At 43.3% G+C, this 23,162-nt stretch overlaps 1 protein-coding gene across 1 annotated transcript; it reads left to right on the forward strand.

Moving 5' to 3' along the window:
* Positions 1 to 7,906: 7,906 nt before the first annotated feature.
* LOC146064304 (fetuin-B-like) lies at positions 7,907 to 22,960 on the forward strand. The gene is made up of 7 exons (XM_083177629.1): positions 7,907 to 8,155; positions 11,497 to 11,616; positions 12,770 to 12,857; positions 13,653 to 13,816; positions 17,393 to 17,506; positions 17,929 to 18,018; positions 22,509 to 22,960. Exons 1-7 carry the CDS (start codon positions 7,952 to 7,954, stop codon positions 22,908 to 22,910), a joined length of 1,182 nt encoding a protein of 393 aa, XP_083033755.1. The 5' UTR covers positions 7,907 to 7,951; the 3' UTR covers positions 22,911 to 22,960.
* Positions 22,961 to 23,162: the final 202 nt, after the last annotated feature.

Raw genomic sequence — 23,162 nt, forward strand, 5'->3', positions numbered from 1 at the left:
TAAAGTCATCCGGTTAACCTGCTCTGCTGGAACCCCCAGCTTCAAGCTTTACAGCTGCCCTGCATTGCTGGTATCCCCAGCATCCAGATATCATATCAGCTATTCAGCTAATCCTGCATTGCTGGTTTCCCCACTATCTGCTTCATCACCCAAGCCATAGACTTCTTCACTGTCACGTCTTATAAACAAGTCTTACATATAACCCGCTGAATTCTGTCCTCACTACCCCAGCCCACTTGCAGCTCATCCTAGTCCGGGTTCACAATTATCCTTAGCCGTGACAGGAGGATTACACAATTACTCAAAATAAATATGCTTATATTTCTAATTTGTGCTAATTTTCTACTGATAGATGAGCGGCGGGCACTTTTTCGGGTTTTGGTTTTGGATCTGGATCTCCCTTCGTGTTTTGGATCTGGATTGGTTTTGTCAAAACCACCCTTGCGGGTTTTGGATCTGGATTTTTTTTGGAAAGATGCTAAAAATTGCTAAAATAACAGAATTTGGGCCTGTTTTTGCCCCTAAAGTGTTATTGAGCTCAATAACATTAGTTTCCACTCATTTCTAGTCAATTTTGATCACTTCACAGCTCACAAAATTGTTTTCATTTACTGTAGTTGGCCCAATTTCCCCTGTATGAGTTTCCTGCGCAGCCGCCGGTCTGTGCAGAGACTGACTTCTAATCTGCGGCAAGTGTTTATCTGTTCTGATCAGTTTAAAATCTAATAAAACCCCTATTTGTTGTGATCAGGTTGATGAACTCTGGAAACATTACCAGTTGCCTCCTTATCCATCACCTAATGGGTGGAGGAGAGGGGGGTAATTGGTGGCAGATAACCGAGTTCCTCCACCTCTCTAGGTTTGGAGATCCCTATCTAGTCTACCCTTATAGACCCCTATCTAGGTTGTGAGGTCTATCAGTCTACAACATCTGTCACCCAATTTACCGCTAAGGTTAATTAGTTTGATATGACTGGCTAGGCGTGTGTTTCCTTACCTCCCTCACCACTTCACGTGTGTCCCTCCCGAAGCCACACACTCGTCCCCAGCTGTTTGGACTTCCTCTCCCCACCATTCATCCATCATATCCCAAAAAACATTTATTGCTCCAAAGAGCCAAAAAAAGATGAAAAAAGAGCAAGAAAAAGATTTGCTGGGGCTCTCCCACCCAGCGATCCATCCGGGACATCCCATCCAAAAAAGAAGTACGATAGGAATGGATGAGACCATGGATGTCCATGAGGACATATTTTCATCCATAATAGATGATGTGGAGAGAGAAATCACCCATCTCCCCACCATTCATCCATCAAAGATTTAAAATTTATGACGCTACAAAGAGCCAACAAATGACGCAGAACGAGGTGCAAGGAAAAGAATTGCTGGGGCCCTGCCACCCAGCCATCCATCCGGGACATCCCACCCAAAAAAGAAGTACGATAGGAATGGATGAGACCATGGATGTCCATGAGGACATATTTTCATCCATAATGGATGATGTGGAGAGAGAAATCACCCATCTCCCCACCATTCATCCATCAAAGATTAAAATTTATGACGCTACAAAGAGCCAACAAATGACACAGAAATAGGTGCAAGGAAAAGAATTGCTGGGGCCCTGCCACCCAGCCATCCATCCGGGACATCCCATCCAAAAAAGAAGTACGATAGGAATGGATGAGACCATGGATGATCATGTCCATGAGGACATATTTTCATCCATAATAGATGATGTGGAGAGAGAAATCACCCATATCCCCACCATTCATCCATCAAAGAGGTAAAAAAAATTAGGATGCTACAACAGCCAACAAAACGACGCACCCACCCTTATGTTGTATACAGGACATGCACAGTTTAACAAACCAATCATTTCAGCGACAGGGACTTCAGCGGCAGGGACTGTCAACTGTGGCTGAAATGATTGGTTTGTTTGGGCCTCCACGAAAAATAAATGGCAATGGGCATTGCTCAAACTGGCTTTACAAGATGTCATCCTCAGCATCAGATTCCTCAGCCTCATCCTCTTCTTCACACACAATTAATTTGTCGTCGCTGGAATCAACCAATACAGGAGGACTGTGTGTATTAGGAGGACGTAAGTGCTGGTGAAGGAGGTCCAGTTCATGGAATTTGAAATTCATTTTTATGAACATCATCTTCTCCACGTTTTGTGGAAGTAACCTCCTACGCCAATCGCTAACAAGGTTCCCAGCTGCGCTGAAGACTCTCTCAGAATATACACTGGAGGGTGGACAACTTAAGTAAAGCAAAGCCAGTTTGTGCAAAGGACGCCACATTGCCTTTTTTTCTTGCCAATAATGGAATGGACAATCTGACATAACTATATCGATGCTATCGGCAAAGTAGTCATCCACCATTCTTTCAATTGTGATAGCATCATAGTCAGTAGCAGTCGACATGTCCATTATGCTAGGAAGCTCCTTCATTCCGGACAAGATGTCAAATATATTTCCGGACTGAATAGCAGTGGGTCTCTTAGGAAAATTTAGCTTTTTCCTCGCAACCCCAGTGGTAGAAATTGAAGGAGAAGTTGTGTGCCTGCCACTTTCCGCTTCAGCTGACAATTTTTGGAGCAAGAGGTCTTTGCACCTCTGGAGATTTGTTCCCATTGGTAACAAAGACACAATGTAAGACTTAAACCTAGGATCCAGTATTGTCGCCAAAATATAATGATCTAATTGTAAGAGATCGACGACCCTTGGATCCTTGCTAAGTGAACTAATAGCGTGATCCACTAGTCCTACATATTTAGCAGATTCACTCTGTTTCAGCTCCTCCTTAAATTTCGCCAACTGGTTTTGCAAAAGGCCTATCAAGGGAATGACCTGGCTCAAGCTGGCAGTGTCAGAACTAACTTCGCGTGTAGCAGCCTCAAAGGGCTGCAGGATCTTGCACACCACGGAAATTATTCTCCACTGAGCTTGACTCAGGTGCATTCCCGTTCCTATCCCTATGTCATAGGTCGAGGTGTAGGTTTGGATGGCCTTTTGCTGCTCCTCCATCCGCTGAAGCATATAGAGGGTGGAATTCCACCTCGTGACCACCTCTTGCTTCAGCTGATGGCAGGGCAAATTTAGCTTTTCTTGCAAGTCTTGCAATCTCCTGCACGCACTTGCAGAATGGCGAAAATGTCCACAAATTTTCCTAACAACTGACAACATCTCTTGAACACCCCTGTCCTTCTTCAAGAAATGGTGCACCACCAAATTTACTGTGTGAGCAAAACATGGGACATGTTGGAATTTGCCCACATGTAATGCACTCACAATATTGGTGGCATTGTCGGATACCACAAATCCCGAGGAGAGTCCAAGTGGGGTAAGCCATTGCGCAATGACTTCCCGTAGTTTTTCTAGGAGGTTTTCCGCTGTGTGCCTTTTACTGAAACCGGTGATACACAGTGTAGCCTGCCTCTGAATAACAATGGGAGATGATGTTGCTGCTGTTGGTGCTGCTGCTGAAGGCAATACATCCACCCAGTGAGCAGTCACAGACATGTAGTCTATTGTTTGCCCTGTTCCGCTTGTCCACATATCCATGGTTAAGTGGACAGTGGGTACAGAGGCATTTTTAAGGACAGTAACAGCGCTTTTTTTAATGCCCGTGTACAATCTGGGTATTGCCTTCCTGGAGAAGTGGAACCTAGGTGGAATTTGGTAACGGGGACACAGGATCTCTAGCAACTGGGTAAAACCCACAGAATTAATTGCGGATACTGGACGCACGTCTATTACCAACATAGTTGTTATGGCGTCAGTAATACGCTGTGCAACGGGGTGACTGTTGGCATACTTCATCCCCCTTGCAAAGGATTAATTTACAGTCAGTTGCTTGCCTAAGTGATCAGGACTAGCATTCCTGGAAGCAGCAGCAGCAGCAGCAGCAGAAGCAACAGGTGTAGCTGTTAAGGATGCTTCTGAGGAATCCAGGATAGGAGAGGATTCAGTCAGGATCATTACATTGGGTGCAGGACTACTTCCCAATCCCATAATCTCTGAGGATGTGGATGATGCAGGTGTTTGAGGAGATTGCAGGCCCTTGGATTTAACAGAGAAAGGGGAGCAGGACGGTGACGCTGGGCAGGCTGCTACATGTTTGTTCAGTTTCTTTTGACAAAAACTTTTGATGGATGCGCTGCAAATGACGTAACAGTGAGGAGGTCCCAAGGTGCTGCACGTCCTTACCTCTACGTACAATAGCTTTACAAACGCTACACACGGCTTGACAGTTGTTGTCCGGATTTGGGTAGAAATAATTCCATACATACGAGGTGGATTTTTTGGTCTTTTGCCCTGGCATGACAATAGGCTTTTCCATACCCCGGACAACAACTGTCTCCGTCGATGCCTTAAAACAAACAACATCATCCTCAACATCGTCATCATCCGCATCCCTCTGTGTGCCAGCTTCACCAACAGAATCCACATCCTCATCCAATTTCTCAGAAGCATCCTCAATAACCAGGTCAGCATCTTGACTGTGGATGCTCTTGCACACACTTGCAGAGGGCATGCAAATCGTGGAATGAACCTCCTCTTCATGAACAGTATTTGAAAGGTCCGGCTCACATATGGCATCCGCGAACACACTTAGACTCTCCTCTGGGATTTGTGACACTTGTGAACTTGCCTTTGTCTTAAAAACTTTCATTCTTTTTTTTGTAGTAGCAGAAGGGCTACCATCATTCTTCTGAGATGCTGTACCATCAGTCAGAAACAAAGGCCAAGGCCATAGCCTTTCCTTCCCACTGCGTGTGGTGAACGGCATATTGCCAATTTTATTTTTCTCCGCACATGACTTAATATTTTTTTAATGGACCATTGTAAAATGAGATTTCTGCTTTGCTTTTACATGGCCCCTAGGCCTTTGGCCATCGGCCTTGCCATCATGAATCTGACTGGTGGCAGCAGCTTCAGTACTTCTATCAGGTTGCTGATCTCCCACTATTTCCTCCTCCATCATCCTCCAAAAATGTGTTTTTATTTTAATACTTTTATTTATTTTTCTTATTTTTTACACTGGACACAGCCTGTGACACTGGACACTTCCCCTGGTCACTGGACACTGCCCCTGGACACAGCCCATTACACTGGACACTGGATATATGCCGTCACACAGGACACTGGATATAGTCCGTCACACTGGACACTAGATATATATATGCCGTCACACTGGACACTGGATATATGTCGTCACACTGGACACTGTATATATGTCGTCACACTGGACAATAGAAATATTTCATCACACTGGACACTGGATATAAGTCATCACACTGGACACAGGCTATATGTCGTCACACTGGACAATGGATATATGTCACGCTGGACACAGGATATATGCCGTCACACAATGGTTAGATGTCACACTGGACACTGGATATATGTAGTCACACTGGACACAGGATATATGTCGTCACTCTGGACACAGGATATATGTCACGCTGGACACTGGATATATGCCGTCACACAATGGTTACATGTCACACTGGACACTGGATATATGTCGTCACACTGAACACAGGATATATGTCTTCACACTGGACACAGGATATATGTCACACTGGACACTGGATATATGTCGTCACACTGGACACAGGATATATGTCGTCACACTGGACAATAGATATATGTCACGCTGGACACAGGATATATGCCGTCACACAATAGTTACATGTCACACTGGACACTGGATATATGTAGTCACACTGGACAATGGATATATGTCACACTGGACACTGGATATATGTCGTCACACTGGACACAGGATATATGTCACACTGGACACTGGATATATGTCGTCACACTGGACACAGGATATATGTCGTTACACTGGACACAGGATATGTCACACTGGACAATGGATATATGTCGTCACACTGGACACAGGCTATATGTCGTCACACTGGACAATGGATATATGTCACACTGGACACTGGATATATGTAGTCACACTGGACACAGGATATATGTCGTCACACTGGACAATGGATATATGTCACACTGGACACTGGATATATGTTGTCACACTGGACAATGGATATATGTCACGCTGGACACAGGATATATGCCGTCACACAATGGTTAGATGTCACACTGGACACTGGATATATGTAGTCACACTGGACACAGGATATATGTCGTCACACTGGACAATGGATATATGTCACACTGGACACTGGATATATGTCGTCACACTGGACAATGGATATATGTCACGCTGGACACAGGATATATGCCGTCACACAATGGTTACATGTCACACTGGACACAGGATATATGTTGTCACACTGGACAATGGAAATATGTCATCACACTGGACACAGGATATATGTCGTCACACTGGACAATGGATATATGTCACGCTGGACACTGGATATATGCCGTCACACAATGGTTACATGTCACACTGGACACTGGATATATGTCGTCACACTGGACAATGGATATATGGACAACTCCTACTGCACACAGACGTGAGGTGGCTATCTCGAGGGTGGGTGGTTTCAAGATTCTATGATCTTAGAGAAGAGCTCAACCTTTTTTTTTACTTCTGAAAATTCTGAGATGGCTTACCTACTTAGTGATGAGTTCTGGTGCAATAAAGTTGCCTTCCTAGCTGATATCTACCAAACCTTGTATACTCTTAAAAAGACTGACAAAATTACCACTTTCAATGAACATTGTGGGGAACCAGAATAAAAAAAAGAGAAAAAAAGTTGAGATGTTTGCACTGAAAAAAGTTGCAGACTTGACAAAAATGTTGTCAATTTAGTTTGACAAAGTTTCTTACTGCTGAGTAACGACATTGACAAGTATTTCCCATCACTTTATATTTCTTCCTTGGCCTGGATGAGAGATCCATTTGTGCCAAGTGCATATACATCAGCCGAACTAAGGGGTATTCAATGTCAGGGGTACGGCTGTCGAGCAAGCTCGACAGCCGTGCCCCTGTCCTGTTCTCGCTTTGCTCGACTTGAGCTCGGCAGTCGGGATTCAATGTACCGGCCGCCGAGCGGCAAGAAAGGGGCGTGACCGCGAGTTGAGGGCAGAAATAGACGAGCTCCGGCCGGGAGCTCGCCTATTTTGGCTTTTCTCGGCAGAACGAGCCCGACAGCTTGTGATGTCGGGCTCGTTCTGCCGAGAACCCCTGTTCAATACTGTCGGGGAAGACAGCATTGAATAGGGCCCCGCAGCCATCTCCCCCGTCAGGAGATCGCTGCGGGAGCACGACAATCATTGAATACTCCCCTTGGTGTTGCAGAAGAAGATGAGCTGGCAGAAATAAGGAATGACAGAGGGCTGAAATTAAAGCACTCATCAACAGATATGGCCTCATTCTGGTTGTCTCCCTCCGATTCCCCATGGTCACAAAAAAGGAGATTGAAGCACTACTTCCTTTCTCCACATCGTATCTGTGTGAGTCTGCATTTTCTGCTATGAACACCATGAAGTGTAAAAACAGGTCACAGCTTTAATCATTGGAGGAGGACTTGAGGGTCAACCATCTGTCCTCAGACAAGAGACATCATGAGACATTACCAAGCACAGGTTTCCCGCTGATATTCTTATTCAAGTAAAACCTATTTATTTCTACACATTTTAAGAGAAATAAGAATAAATATCAACATATATTAAATATAAGTCGATATTTGTTATTATATGTATCATATTTGATAAAAAAAAACTGATGGTGTGCCTTGGGAATTTTTTAATCTTGTTTAGTTTGCCACGACTTTAAAAAGGTTGAAAATCTCTGCTCTACACTGTTCGTATTTGGCAAATGAGAGTCTTCTAATCATTTACCTTTATTTGTAGTTCTGCAAGAATGAGGTCAAAGAGAGGCAGATAGTAAATAATCAAGGACTATATAATATGGTGTTTTTGGAGTAAAAGTGTCCAAAAACCCTTTAAACAAACCCCTGAAAATGGAGCCGGTTTATGCACTAGCCTTGTGTTTGCTGGTGTCGCTGTGTTCTGCCACCAGCCCTCCTCCAAAACCCAAGATAACCCAACTAAACTGCAATGAAACCAGGGCGCAGACAGAGATTGCAGCAGACTTAATAAATGAACGCCAGGATAAAGGATTTGTACTGGCGCCAATAGTAATTAATTCAGTTTTTCAGCAAGAGGTGAGTGACATTTTTATAACAGTAATGTTGTGCAATAACAAAAATGTTATAGTGTGTACACACGGTGCGATATGGCTTCCGATGTTGCCGATATAGTGAACATCGGAAGCCATATCGCATGCTGATTGTGTGTTTTTTTAGGACTTGCGAGCCTGATGCGCTACCGATGCACGCTCCCGTGTGAGTGCAAATCGGAAGCCAAATAGAGAGGGCAGGCAAGACTATATAGTGCAGATCTGCACTATATATTCTAAATTTTGCCACTCCATGCATGCCGTGCTATGCGAGTCCCGATACGATCTGATCGTATTGGGACTCGCATAGCACGGCATACCTACCGTGTGTACACACCATTACATGAATTACATTATCCTCGACTTTAATGGAAAATAAGCAAGTGATCCTAATGTAGGCCGTAGAGACTTTTTCAGGAATCCACTCCCATTTATGTTATGGACCTTTTTCTGCAGTGTGTGTGTGTGTGTGTGGGGGGGGGGGGGGGGGGGGTGCATCTGCAACCACAATCAACCCTTATTTCGGAGAAAGAAATTTCACTAGGATTGGTATCCCGAAGCTTATCTCACTCCCCACTAATGATGAAATCAAATTGTTTGGATCTGACACTACGGGGGGAGTTTACTAAGATGGGAATAAGACTTCACATGTGGTGTTGAATATTTTCCTAATATGTCTGTTAGTTGTTATTAGTGGACTGTGTCATCAGGCATATAGCTGTTAGTTGTTAGTATTACTGAATGATACAGACTATGCCTGGGTACATTCAATAACAAGATGATGTATAGTTGTAATCTTTGCAAATGTCCATTTCTTATGTCTGGCCAGACAATTACAGAATGGGACCTTACAGTTTAACACAATCTTCTGAGTCTCAAGCCTCCCAGCATTCTTTCTTGCTATACTTCTCTCTGATGAAGCCGCTGATAGTTGATAACAGACGGGGAAACGCGTAAGTGGTTATACCACTCAGCACTGTACAAGAAAAAGACCAACACGCATACCCAGGGCAGGCGACAGGGGGGTCAAGGGGGACAAGTGTGACGGGCCCCAGAGATATGAAGGGCCCCAGAGCTTCCATCCCTGGGCACAGCCACTGCCTGTACTAGCTGGCCTGTCAGTGACCCTTCTGGGCCGGCCATCTACTGTGCACCATCTGTTTTTGGCTGAGGCTGACTGACTCACTGTGTGCCACTGCTGTCTACTGTGTGTGCGCCCTGCCACTTGGCGCTCAGAGCCATCTACTCTGTGTGTGCGCATGGCCTGGTGCCGCAGGCGCACAGCCTTACCCACCGCTGGTGCTGTGTTCTCAGTCTCTGATTCCTGTACTTTTACTGGTCTGGTCGTCTGTTCGGCACTCTGCGAAAGACCTTCCCTGCCTGCTCATAGTGCTCAGCATTCTTTTGTGAAAGTGACAGGCCAGCAGCAGCCGGAACCAGCAAGAAGAAGCAGCAGGAGCCAAGCCAGCAGGACTGAGAATGAGAGAAGTCCGCACCTGAAAACAGAATCTGGAGCAGCGAAAGGTTAAGGCTCATGCAGAAGAGCGTTGTGTGGATTTGGGATTATGTGGGGGGCCCCAGAAATATCATTGTAATGGGCCCCAAGATTTCTGTTGCCGGCCCTGCACATACCTACAGCAGACACGGTCACCACTCTCAACGTCCACTCTGGATAAAGTTGCATCCCAGGTTAATCGACACCAGCAACTGGGAGGCTCGAGACTCAGAAGATTGTATTAAACTGTAAGGTCCCATTTTGTAATTCTCTGGCCAGACATAAGAAATTAACATTTGCAAATACAAGTACAACTATACATCATCTTGTTACTGAAAGTACCCAGGCGTAGTCTGTATCATTTAATAATACTAACAACTAACAGCTATATGCCTGATGACACAGTCCACTAATAACAACTAATGGACATATTAGGAAAATACCCTGCTTGCCCATATGCTTACTAACCAAAGTATTGTGTGTATATTACAAACTATCATGTTTTCATGATTATTCTTTATAGAAACAACAGGTTGTACTTTTTGTAATATTTTATTTTTATTTTATCTTTATTATTTTTACTACTAAATAATTAATTAATAAATGCCAATTATTGATTAATCAACTCTACTCTATGCACAGGTCAACCTTTTGCATGTTCTTGTTTACGGTTTTGGGGTAATGAGCTATCCCCAATAGAACAGCAGCACCAGACTAGAGAGTTGTGTCCGTCAAAAATATTCTTGGTCCAGTAACATTACTGTCCTTCAAACATTGCATTTGATTGGCTTTCTGTAGAACAGGACTTAATTCCTTTTTTCCCTTAAGGTACCCACACACCCACACACACTTTTGGACTTATTGGCCCTTTTTTGACCAATAGGCTGGTTTTACCGCAAATCATTCTAATCATGAATGATTGCGATCCAATGCCTAGTCCCGCAGACCTTTAGCTACATCTTCTCTTATTCTCTGCTGTATGGAAGATCAAAAGTATGCAGCTAAAGGTCCATTGGACTGCGCATGGAATCCCTAATGAGATTCATGTTTGGTCACTCTCACCCTGAACAAGGTGAGGGGGAGCAAAGCCAAAGAAGCACTCCCCTATGTTGACTCTTATGATAACCGGCACGGCGCTGGCTACCCCATCCCTGGCGCTGCCCCGATGTGCGGCAACCGGCTACCCCGATCACCAGCGCAGCACCTGCTACCCGATGTTGCGATGCCAGCTGCCCCAATCACCAGGCAGCTTCCCCGATGAGCAGCACATGCTACCCTGATCCCCGGCACAGTGCTACCCCAAGCCCTTACTGGCTACCAAGATCTCTGGTGCAGCACCAGCTACCCCTATCTTATGTATGACGTTGGTTATCCCGATCTCCAGTGCTGCACCAGCTACCCCAATCCCCTTCCGGCTAACCCGATGAGTGGTGCCGGCTATCCGATCCCCAGCGTGGCACAGGCTACCCCAATGCAAGGCACCAGCTACCCTGACCCCCGGCTCCGGCTACCCTGATAATATGTAATGGGCATTAAGGCATGTGGCATAATATGTAATATGCATTACGGTGTGTGCCATAATGTGTAATGGCAAATTTTTACCTCTTTTGTCCAGGACTGATGGAGAGTTCAAGGGAAATCTTTAGACACATCTTATCATTTATACATCATTCTAGTGTGTGGGCACCTTTAGTTGGCTTTTATGAGATGCATTTTACAGCAAAACCTGCATTTGTCTATGTGAATATGTATTTTTTCATAGTAAATGATAAAGGCCCAATCATGATACTATTACCTCATTTGATCAAATTTTCTTTTTTTTGTTGTTGCAGTCATTGAAAATACTTGGAGGCAACATCTACTACATAGACTTTTCAGTCATGGAAACAAATTGCTCTGTCCTGAGTGGGAAGAATTTCAAACAGTGTAGTGAGAAGCCTTTCTATGAACAGGCAAGTATTAGAATGTCAGCAATAGAGATAGGCTGCAGGCAGAAGGTTTAGGGTTAGACACTATTGGGAAGTTACAATTAGACTGGGAGGGGCATAGGATTAGGCACCATAAGAAAGGGGAAGGTTAGGGAAAGGGATTAGGGTTTGGGTCATCTGCAATTAAATACTTACCCGAATGATGGCGGATTGGTGGTCTTATGAAAAATGTCACAGTCAAATGACTGCTGAGACCTGAAAGACACCACTGGAGCCTCTGCAGCTGTCAGGAGCAGTATCCGGACTCATGATAGATCGATATATAGGTCGTCTGTGATAAGGTCGACCACTATTGGTCAGCAGTCAAAACGTCAAGAGGGTCAAAAGGTCGACAGTCAAAAGGTTCAAAGGGACAAAGATTGTTATGAAAAAGGTCAACGTGAGTTTTTTTTTAAATTTGAGCCAACGTGCTGACAGGCAGTATTTCATGCCCTACCATCCACTACGGCGGGAAGTAGGAATATAATAGTGTGCTGAGCGCAGCTAGGGACTGTGCCTGTAGGATGGCGAGTATAGCAAGTCATAAGAGGGGACGCAGCACACTTAGACGGTGTCGATACTGACCTATGTCGACATAGACACCAAAAAAATAAAAACCTCATGTTGACCTTTTGAATGTTGACCTTTTGAATGTTGACCTTTTGACCATGTCGACCTTTTGACGGTGTAGACGTATATAGCTGAAGAAATATTGTGTGCCATCATCGGCTGTGTGTGAACACGTATACTGTATTTTAGAGAGGTGTGTGTTTATATAGAGCAGGAGTAACCCTACACTCAGTGGCATAGCTACATATGTGCAGACTCCGCAGCAGCTTGGGGGAGAGGCACCAGCGGGGTCTGTGGTGGGTGCCGCTGGCTGAACTGACAGGCGACCCAGGATGCAGTGAGCACTGGGTCTGAACATATCTAATGAGCGGGGACCTAGTGCAGTGCATATTGAATGAGCGGGTCCCCACCCCGTGCATATGTAATGAGCGGGTCCCATCTTGGGGGGGGGGGGGGGGATGGGCGCGCCGGAAATTGTTTTGGCCAGGGGGAAGCAAAATTTCTAGCTACACCACTGCCTACACTGAAGGTCTGTATTTTTATTAAAGCAATGCTATTTACATTACAGGCGCTTGGTGACTGCAAAGCCGCTATTCTAATATCCAGGCCATGGAGAATACTGAATCTGCTGCAGTATAACTGCACTGTGACTCCAGGTACAGCAATATGCAGGATGTATTGGTATGGGGGGGTGGGGGGGGGGGTGACTGCTTAGGTGAATAAGGGGTGGAAGAGGGATTGTCACAATAACTGTTATGCAGTGGTAAGACATTCGATCAGTGCTAGTCAACTCCAGTCCTCAAGAGCTACCAACAGTTCGCGTTTTCCAGCTCACCTCGCAGGTACACAGGTGCACTCATTACTGACTGACACATTTTTAAAAGATCCACAGCTGGAGCTAATTACTTCACTTGTGATTCTGTGAGGAGAGCTGGAAAACATTAACTGTTGGTAGCTCTCGAGGACTAGGGTTGGCTACCTCAGTGTAATAGTGTGTACACACGGTCCGATTTAGTTTCCGATGTTGACGATATAGTCAACATCGGATCGGAATCGGATATAAATCGGATGTAGGTTGTATGTTTTTAGGGCTTCAGGCTCCGATTTGAGGGCGATGCGCGCTCCCGTGTCCTCTGAAATCGGATCGTAAATAGAGAGGGCAGGCAAGACTTTTTAGTGGAAATCTGAAGGAGATCGCTTGCATAGTATGCGCCTTGCGATGTCCTTCAGATCCGATGTCCGATCTGATAGTAAATCACATAGTAAATCACATAGTAAATCTTATGGTAAAAAGTGAAAATCTTAAAGCAGATCTGACAGGAGTAGAGAAAAAATAAAAAAAAGGGGAAAAGTAAAAATCAAACTAAACATCGAATCGGAAGGCACATCTGACCGTGTGTACACACCATTAGAACAGTTGTACAAATGTAATGATTTTATTTCGTTTTCAGTTTCTGCAAAAATAGTTCACATGAAGTGTCCAGACTGCCCGGCATTGACTGATATCACACCTGAACTTATAGCAAAGGCGGATCGCTTGGTTAAACTATTCAATAAAGACAGCAGCCAGACCCATTATTATAAATTGGACCATGTAGAAAGAGTGACATCACAGGTAAGATAAATGTCCATGTCAGACAACTACATCCAAATGAGAGGATCCTTGGTGGTGGCCTATAAACACACACACACACACACACACACACACACACACACACTATATAAGTGCAGTTAAAGCTGGACTTTTCCAGTAACTGTATGTTTTACATGAACTTATGTACTCTGTTTAGTAAAACATATAATTGGATGTAGGTACATATTACGTGTGTTTGTTTTGTTTGATCTGACAAATGGGACCTGATTTCTGCACTACCCATGATTTTATTTTAAAAAGTTTCATATTCTCCTCCACACCGAATTATCATATGTCCACCCTCAAGGAGGATGAGGTAAACAGGATAAATAAGGGAAGATTATCGAGAATGCACATAACCTGCACTATATTGGGATATGGACAATATTTTCTGTCAAGCTGACTGATTGGACAATTAACGGTCAACGTGTCTAGACATTATTGAACCATTTTATTGGCATTTGGCCAAAATGGTCCTACCTACACACTACACAATAAAATAGGTTTTTCATACAATTTTGACAAATCTGTTCAATAATGATATATTGTGCGGTACTTGTTTCCTATCTGGGCGCCCGCTAAGTTAATTGCGCACCATGCTATTCTCCGTAGAGAAATCTGATCGCATCGCATCGTACACATACACGATATTGAACGATGCGATGCGATGCGATCCGATTCGATTTCCTTTAGGAAACAATGTTAAATGGATCAATTTACCCAAATCAGCATAGGGAAGAATGGTAAATGGGCCAGAAACCCCCAAAAAACCCACAGAGCAGTGGAATGTCCCCCCAAAAGTAGTTGACGCCACCCCGCCATCAACGTGAACCCGAAGCGTGGCGAGCGCAGCGAGCCCGCGAGGGGCGGCGGTACGCGTCCTCCGACCTTTTCATGCCCTACTATCCACTAGGGCGTGGAGTGAGAATAGAATAGTGTGGCGAGCGCACCGAGCCCCGCGAGGGGACGCGGATACCTTCACAGGTAAACGCGTCCCTTTGTGGGCTTCCCAGGTGTCCGCGTCGCCATGGACACCTGGGAAGCCCGCGAGGGGACGCGTATAACTGTGAAGGTATCCGCGTCCCCTCGCGGGGCTCGCTGCGCTCGCCACGCTTCGGGCTCGGGGGCTCGCTGCGCTCGCCACACTATTCTATTCTCACTCCACGCCCTGATGGATAGTAGGGCATGAAAAGGTCGGAGGACGCGTACCGCCGCCCCTCGCGGGCTCGCTGCGCTCGCCACGCTTCGGGTTCACGTTGATGGCGGGGTGGCGTCAACTACTTTTGGGGGGACATTTCAATGTTCAGGGGTGTTTTTGGCCCATTTACTATTGTTCCTATGATAATTTGGCTAAATTGAGCCATTTCACATTGTTTCCTATGGGAAATCGAATCGGATCGCATCGCATCGCATCGTTCAATATCGTGTATGTGTACGATGCGATGCGATCAGATTTCATTACGGTGCCGTACGTAGAAAACCTGGGCGCCCAGATAGGAAACAAGTACCTATTGTGCACTTACTGTAGCTTAACTATGGAGTTTTGTGATATTATGAAAATACAAGGCTATTGGCCAAGTGCTTTTATAGAGGTCACAGAAATTAATGATGACTTCTGATATCCATATAAATTTAAAGCAGGATGCATTATTCATTAGAATAGGTGTGTTATGGGCGAGTCTGTGGGTGTGTAACAGGAGTGTTGAATTAATGTCAGTGACACCAGCTGTGGTCTCACATGCACAGCTGCTTCCACAACTCCAGCAACAGCCTAAAGAGCAGATGCAGCAGCCCCCACTTCTGAATGAGGCCCAAAGTAATAACTTAATTCCATGTCAGATAGATCAGAAATGCAATACCGTGTCACATAACATTGTGCTCATTTACGTTTTTATCAACAATACCCACGTTGCAAGTCATAGGTGTATATTTACTAAAGTAAGTTTATAGAAGTGGAGCTGTTGTCCAAAGCAAACCAATTGCAATCAACCTATTATCTTCTACACTAGAATCTAAATAAGTACAGTAGAATCTGATCTCCTCTTCTGTTAACCTGCACTTAATTAAATACTGTATGCCCCATAGTTAGGGTTGCCACCCCAGGCATCTTCGATTCCTGGAGATCCCCCCCTTCATGTGCCCCAAACGCTGACCACACACACACACACACACAAATCCCCCCCTCCACAATGGCCTCACCATTTCATCAGCTGGCAGCACAGATGGCAGAGGTCCCCTGATAATGATACACAGTAGCAGCCAGCTTATCTCTCCTCTGAGGCTCAGTTTGGGAGGAAGCGCTGCTGCAGCATCCTAAGCAGTTAGCTGCACAGTGCTTCTCCGTCCTCTCCTCTCCTGCGGTCTCTCTTAAATATTCCTGAGGTAGAGGGAGCTGTGGGGCAGGCAGAAATCACAAGTGCTGGAGACACACTGTGCATGCCCTGTGGCCTTTCTGGCACCCAGAGCTCGCGCTCCGCTGGAACCACCCTCCCTATGCCCCTGACAGTGTGCACAATCAGTTGGGAGGCTGTGTAGGCTTTCAAAGTCACCCGGATTCCGGGAGAATCCTGGAATCCGGGAGACTGCAAAAACGTCCTACAGGGTTGCCACCAATTCAGGGAGAATCCAGGAAATCCAAGAGAGGTGGCAACCCTACCCATAGGGCGGTATTCAACGAGTCAGGGGCTCGCTGCCCCTGACCGGCGAATATGAGCTCCTGCGGCGAACGCCGCAGGGAGCCTGAGGACAGTGGCAGGCAGAGAGATGGAAGTCTCTCTGCCTGCCCCAGAACGTTTGTGGGGGGGAGGTGGTGCCAGCAGGGGACCGTATATTCACTACACCCGATCGTAACGATCGGGTGCAGTGAATACATGAATATGTAATGAGCGGCTCGGCTCCGGCGCCCCCTGCTGGCTGCTGTGTAAAAAAATATATATATATATTTTTTAAATTAAATATATATTCATGTGCTTACAGCACATGAATAAAAATAGCATGCCCCTCCTCAGAATAAAATTCCTGATTTTTAGACACCAAATGTAAAAAACAAAACACTTTATTTTAAAAGTTCACATTCCACTTCTCCATAAAAAGATAGCGATTGCTACTCGGTGAATCATGGCGAAAAAAACCTTCAAATGTATTCGCCATGTGGTCATTGAATAGGGTGATTCACCGTTTTAGTCAGAAATTCGCCAAACAGCACAAATTCTCCATAAAAACATGGCGAATCAGGCTCATTGAATACCGCCCATAGTGTATATATTGTTTGTATTTTTTCTCGCTAGGGAAGTATTGAAATATCATTTTCCTTATAGGCATTTATTTGCTTCAGTTTGATCGGTCAAAGATCATTTTTGTATCTGCTATTTCAGCAGCTCCACTTGTAATTATTTCCCTTCCATAGTGCATTATTGTAGATTTACTACCATTATTTTTTATATATTTATATGAATAATAACTTTGTAAAGATTAAAGATCACATTTTCTGTGAATTTGAAGAACTTAAACGTAAACAGCAATTGGCATAAAGCAACATTGTGACTTTTGTTTTGGCAGTGGGTGCGAGGACCAGTTAACTACTTCTCTTTCACTATTAAAGAAACAGGTTGCTTGAAAACACAGGCCGATGTTAACCTAGAAAACTGCAAGGATCTCAAAGGCAATGAAACAGTAAGTAAAATTTTTTGCAGCCAGAAACTGGGCCATACTTTGTTTCATGGTCTGGTTTTGCTAACTCAACTCACAGGCAAATAATTTTTTTTTAATAAAAAGTGCCAAAAACCATTATCACACCCTCATTTCAAATGGCTGCACCGATAGTACTTACAGAAAATTGTCATACAGTAAACTATGGGCATCTGATGTCCATACGTACAAATTGTTAAAAGAGTTGCATATAGTCGGCAATTTGCAGTAATTGTGTGCACTATTTCCTGAGTAATATACAACCATTATTTGCTACCAGCTCTGCATCATCTCCTGAGTGTGTTTAAAAAGGAAATATATAAGCAAAATTTTGTGGGATCTTACCTCCCATCTAACATATCTTTCACTGGATATAACTTAATTTTGGGGTATATTCTCACCCACAGCATGTTGGTTTCTGCAAAGGAAGGATACAGATTACTGCACCAGATAACAAGGAAGAGCTGGAAGTGTCCTGTGAAATCTACAAGCGAAGGGTAATATATCTATTTTATATGCAACAAACAAAAACTAATAAAAAAAACCCGATATCAGATAAAAGTACAGTCAAGTCCCCCAAGAGATTGTCACTGCTGAACAAGGATACATCGTATCCTGGGGCAGTAAATGGGATTGTATATGATACATTATATATGCTATCATCCTAGCAGGTAGTTGCTGAGGTATCACATGCGAGGCGGCATGCGGTTCCCTGGGGTGGATTTACGGGTGAGGGCGCCCCTAGGCACAACAATAATCCCCCCCGCCGCCTAATTGTATTACTATGACATTTTTTATTTGTTATTATGTACGCATATTTACTAAGTAGGACAGTTTACATGGACAGTATCTCCATGTCCTATCCTATCGTCTATTCAAAATGGAATATGGTACAGTGCAGTGGATAATTTGCAGTTACTGGTACATTTCAGACTGACAGTACCATCACAAGCATGTGCCGCCCCCAAACATGTGCCGCCCCTAGGCACCTGCCTCACGTGCCTAATGGGAAATTCGGCTCTGCCGGTTCCTCGTGCTAATGTATAGGTGCCTTTAGGATTCTGGTTCAGGTCATATACTGTATTAGTGAAAAAGAGAAAGAAGAGTAGTCATGGATGCACACCACATATATTTTGTATTTATTAGGTCTTGATGAGTAATATTTACGGGTTTTTATATCTTATGTGGGGAATCCTTTTAATCTTTATTGTGAATTGGATTCTGGATATACCCACAGTAGTTTGGCGAAATACAAGAGGTTAAAATTACTTACATACAACAAATACAAACATTTAGTGATGAAGATAAGAATGGGTGTATAATAGTATTAAAATATAGGTAGACCAGATCTGTACAGTGTGGTGCCTGTCTTTTTAAGCTTGGGATTTCTGTCACCCTGATATATTCGCTGATAAGATGCGATCCCTTGTGGGTATCAATAATTCATGTATCGCCTATACTGGCACATAAAATTTCGGAGTTCAATATCAGTACTGGCCCTTTGTTAGCCCTTATTGTTGAGGATTGCTTATGTTTTGTGCAAAACCTGTAGAATGTAGCCAACACCCGTAGGGTTAGTGTTGGATTTATTTACACATACAGTGGGTGCTGTGTAGACACAGAGCTGTATATGTGTGGAATAGGAATTATACCTTAGTTAAACTGTCAAAAATATTTTTTAAGCTTGTACTGTGTGACTGAAAAAATTTTTTTTTTTTAAATCTCTTGGGCGCATAACCTTTCTTCAACCAGTAGGTGGCAGCATCTCACTGCACACTGGATTGATAATAACAGAAAATAATAAATCATTAGACGCCGAAGTAGCAGTCCAACCCAGTTAGCTACATTGTGGTGCAACAAACTAGCTGAAGTTACTGCAGTGATATAATGCACTTAATTTAGACAGATACTTCCCAGTTTGTTAAAAACTAAACCTGTGTAGAATCAATAAAGTGAAAGTGCTGTAGAGAGGATTATCTATCCCTTTAAATTACCACAGCACCCACTGTATGTGTAAATAAATCCAACACTAACCCTACGGGTGTTGGCTACATTCTACAGGTTTTGCACAAAACATAAGCAATCCTCAACAATAAGGGCTAACAAAGGGCCAGTACTGATATTGAACTCCGAAATTTTATGTGCCAGTATAGGCGATACATGAATTATTGATACCCACAAGGGATCGCATCTTATCAGCGAATATATCAGGGTGACAGAAATCCCAAGCTTAAAAAGACAGGCACCACACTGTACAGATCTGGTCTACCTATATTTTAATACTATTATACACCCATTCTTATCTTCATCACTAAATGTTTGTATTTGTTGTATGTAAGTAATTTTAACCTCTTGTATTTCGCCAAACTACTGTGGGTATATCCAGAATCCAATTCACAATAAAGATTAAAAGGATTCCCCACATAAGATATAAAAACCCGTAAATATTACTCATCAAGACCTAATAAATACAAAATATATGTGGTGTGCATCCATGACTACTCTTCTTTCTCTTTTTCACTAAAATTACCTTATTTAGTCGATAGGATAGCACCCCCCGCTAGTAGAAAACAATATAGCGGTGAACACCCTGATTTCATAGGGTAACCTAAATTCTTCTTTTGTGTGCAGATCTCAATCCCACCCCCCTCCATATACTGTATTAGTTACAGTAAGTGAATTACTACAAATGAGGAAAGTATATGATGCAAGATTTAAACGAAAATACGTAGTTCTTTCAATGAAAGTAATATTTTATATTTTATTGGGATAAAATAAAAATAAATTAATTGAACTTAATATAGATCCTTGTTCATTACTTTAATAGGCTTGATCGTAATTAAAAGTGAAATCTTATTTTTGTCCATATTTGTCAGAAAAACCCTGAAAGTCTCATAGAAAAAGAACAACGTATTCATTTAAAGCCTGACATCAGAAGTGGTCAGTGTTGGGAAATTTATAGGAGTATCAGTTCATTTTTTATTCTCATCCTTTAGCGTATCGAGCAGTCAGTTTTTAGTTACAGAAATAATTTTTTGTTTTCTTATATTTGGGCGGTATACGGTCGCTGGGGCCACAGCACTACGGTCGAAATGAGCATAGGGCAACATGTGGGAAGGTCAACCTGTCATTAGGTTGACACAAACATTAGGTCAACATGGGCTAGGATTGACAGTCAAAAGGTAGACATGGGGTATTTTCACTTATTTTGAGTCGACATGTGCCGATAGGCGGCAATTCATGCCCTACCATCCACTAGGGCATGGTGGTAGAATAAAATAGTGTGCCAAGTGTAGCAAGGCACCGTGCCCGAAGCATGGCAAGCGCAGTGAGCCATGCGAGGGGATGCGGTGCACTGATACAGTGTCCATGACGGCCCTGTCGATATTTGGGTAAAAAAAACTGAAAACCCCGTATCGACCTTTTGACTGCAGACATAGCCCATGTCGACCTAATGCTTGTATCAACCTAATGACCTGTCAACCTAAGCTCATGTCGACATTCCCATATGTCGACATTTGATCATGTCGACATTCAGTCGACCTTAGTGCTGTCAACCCTATGACCCATACCCATTTGGGCTATGACTGATCAAGCACAAAGAAGGAAGACAATGCGATTGTGTTTTTCTTTTGAGACAAATTGGATCTCAGGACAAAATATTTAATGTGTTTTATGTAAAGTTTATTTGAAATGTGATAAATGGGGGGGCATGCTGCTTGTTTTAGAAGAACACATCACAGCATTTGGAGCTGACGGGAGGTAACTGTCAATCACTTCTGTTATCCAGTCATGTGTTGGTTTCTCTACAGATGATTGACAGCTGCCTCCACTCTGACCACAGATGCTGCCTATTCAATAATTTAATTGAATTAAATAAAATTGTTTATCAGCAGCTTCTGACTTCCAGAGTAAATTGTCATTCACATTGTAACCTCATATAATTTACAAGGACATGAGAACAAGCAAGTAGACACAGAATTGCAAGTCCATCTGAATTAAAAACCTCCTATTTCAAATTATGAATGTATATTACTTATTGGATATTTTTTGCAGCCTCGGTAGCAGGGAACATTAGCCTTGTCTAGCCTTGCCATATCCCTAGGTCCCCCAACTAGAGCCTAAACCTAAAGTAACCCCCCCCCCCATCCCCAGCCATCAGCTACCGTTCCCAACATACTCACCAATCAGAATTCCGGGTGTCAGTATTATGGCCCTGGCATCCAGATCCCATTAGATGTTCCTGCACCTGTGTTTTGACGGCACCTGGGATTCTGGCTGTGGTATACTGAATGCTGACATCCTGACCGCCAGGATGCTGACGGAATACGGTCATTTGGTCTACAACATGATGGTCAACAAGCATTGGGTCGACACCATCAGGTCAACACAAGCATTAGGTCGACATGGTCCAGGTCGACAGTCAAAAGGTCTTTGTTATCTTTTCCCCCATACACTCTTCCTCGGCTTTACAGCTAAGTTAATTCAGTGGCTTTACAACAGAGGTAATTCAGTGCAATTGTGTACTGTGTGATGGGATTGTATATGGCAGTCTTTCCAGAAGTTCAGCAGTTTTGTAGCAGGACCTGCAGTTTGTGCTAATGGACCACTTGGTGCCCTTATCCCTAATGTGCTGCCAAGGTCAGCAGAATGTCAAGTGAACTAATGCTACGGAACCTAAAACTCTCCTTGTCATCACTCACTTATACCCACTTAGCTCCCAGTTACCCTCAACAGCGATGAGCACACTTTTATACTTTAGTCACTTACATACTCTTAACATGTTGGATACCAAACAGAAAAAACATTCAGAGCTTTCAATCTACAACAACAGAATAGAATTTATTTCCCCCATAATTTCCTTAATTAACAATTTGCATCCATTCAATATTGCCTAGGCCAAAGTAAAAAAACAATTTGGACAAATTGATATTTTTATTTTATTTATTTTTGTATGAATTGCATTAATATGGTTGTTACTTTTAAGGATAATGATCATGAACATGAACATGAACATGGACACTGTGATCATGGAAAAGAACACTCTAAGTCAGAAGAAGGAAAGGAAAACCCTGATGCCAAAGGACCTGGTGATGCAGGACAACATCATCATTCACATGAGCATGGTCCAGGTCGGAGAGGTCATAAACATCACCACTGTGGCTCACACAGACATAGGCGTCATCACCATCCCGACCATAAAGATGATTCCCAAACGGCACCATCTCCAACTGTCCCTCACCCACCTCATGTACCAGGACATCATACTACACCTATAAATGATGAGATTGTATTTCCAAAAGAAGTTAAAACACTGATAACATGTCCAAGTGATCTACTGGTGGAAGTATCATCAGCTTTGAAGGATATGGCTTTTACTAAAAAGTAACCTGAAAGCCTTATGTTAAAAAGTGAATAAACATTTCTGAAATATAAAAATTAGTAATGATGTTTTTTAGAAAAAGCTTCCTATTCAATAACATTTCTCAAAATAAACCAGTGTTATCAAAGACAAAGCTATAATACATACAGTACTCTATACAATATAATGGTAGTTATGTATCTCATTGATTTAAATGCAAAAAATACTTGTATGAAGGAGTATTTGACAATACACTGATCCTAAACAGTTATATTTCCA

Source organism: Crinia signifera, chromosome 3 (assembly GCF_055691185.1).
Source record: "Crinia signifera chromosome 3, ASM5569118v1, whole genome shotgun sequence".
Taxonomy (NCBI): Eukaryota; Metazoa; Chordata; class Amphibia; order Anura; family Myobatrachidae; genus Crinia; species Crinia signifera.

Bases quoted from the DNA above. Each gene is read 5' to 3' on its own strand.
- LOC146064304 (XM_083177629.1), top strand. From the start codon at position 7,952: ATGGAGCCGGTTTATGCACTAGCCTTGTGTTTGCTGGTGTCGCTGTGT. The intron at 8,156-11,496 runs GTGAGTGACATT...TTGTTGTTGCAG, and splicing joins ATTCAGTTTTTCAGCAAGAG to TCATTGAAAATACTTGGAGG. The intron at 12,858-13,652 runs GTACAGCAATAT...TTTCGTTTTCAG, and splicing joins TAACTGCACTGTGACTCCAG to TTTCTGCAAAAATAGTTCAC.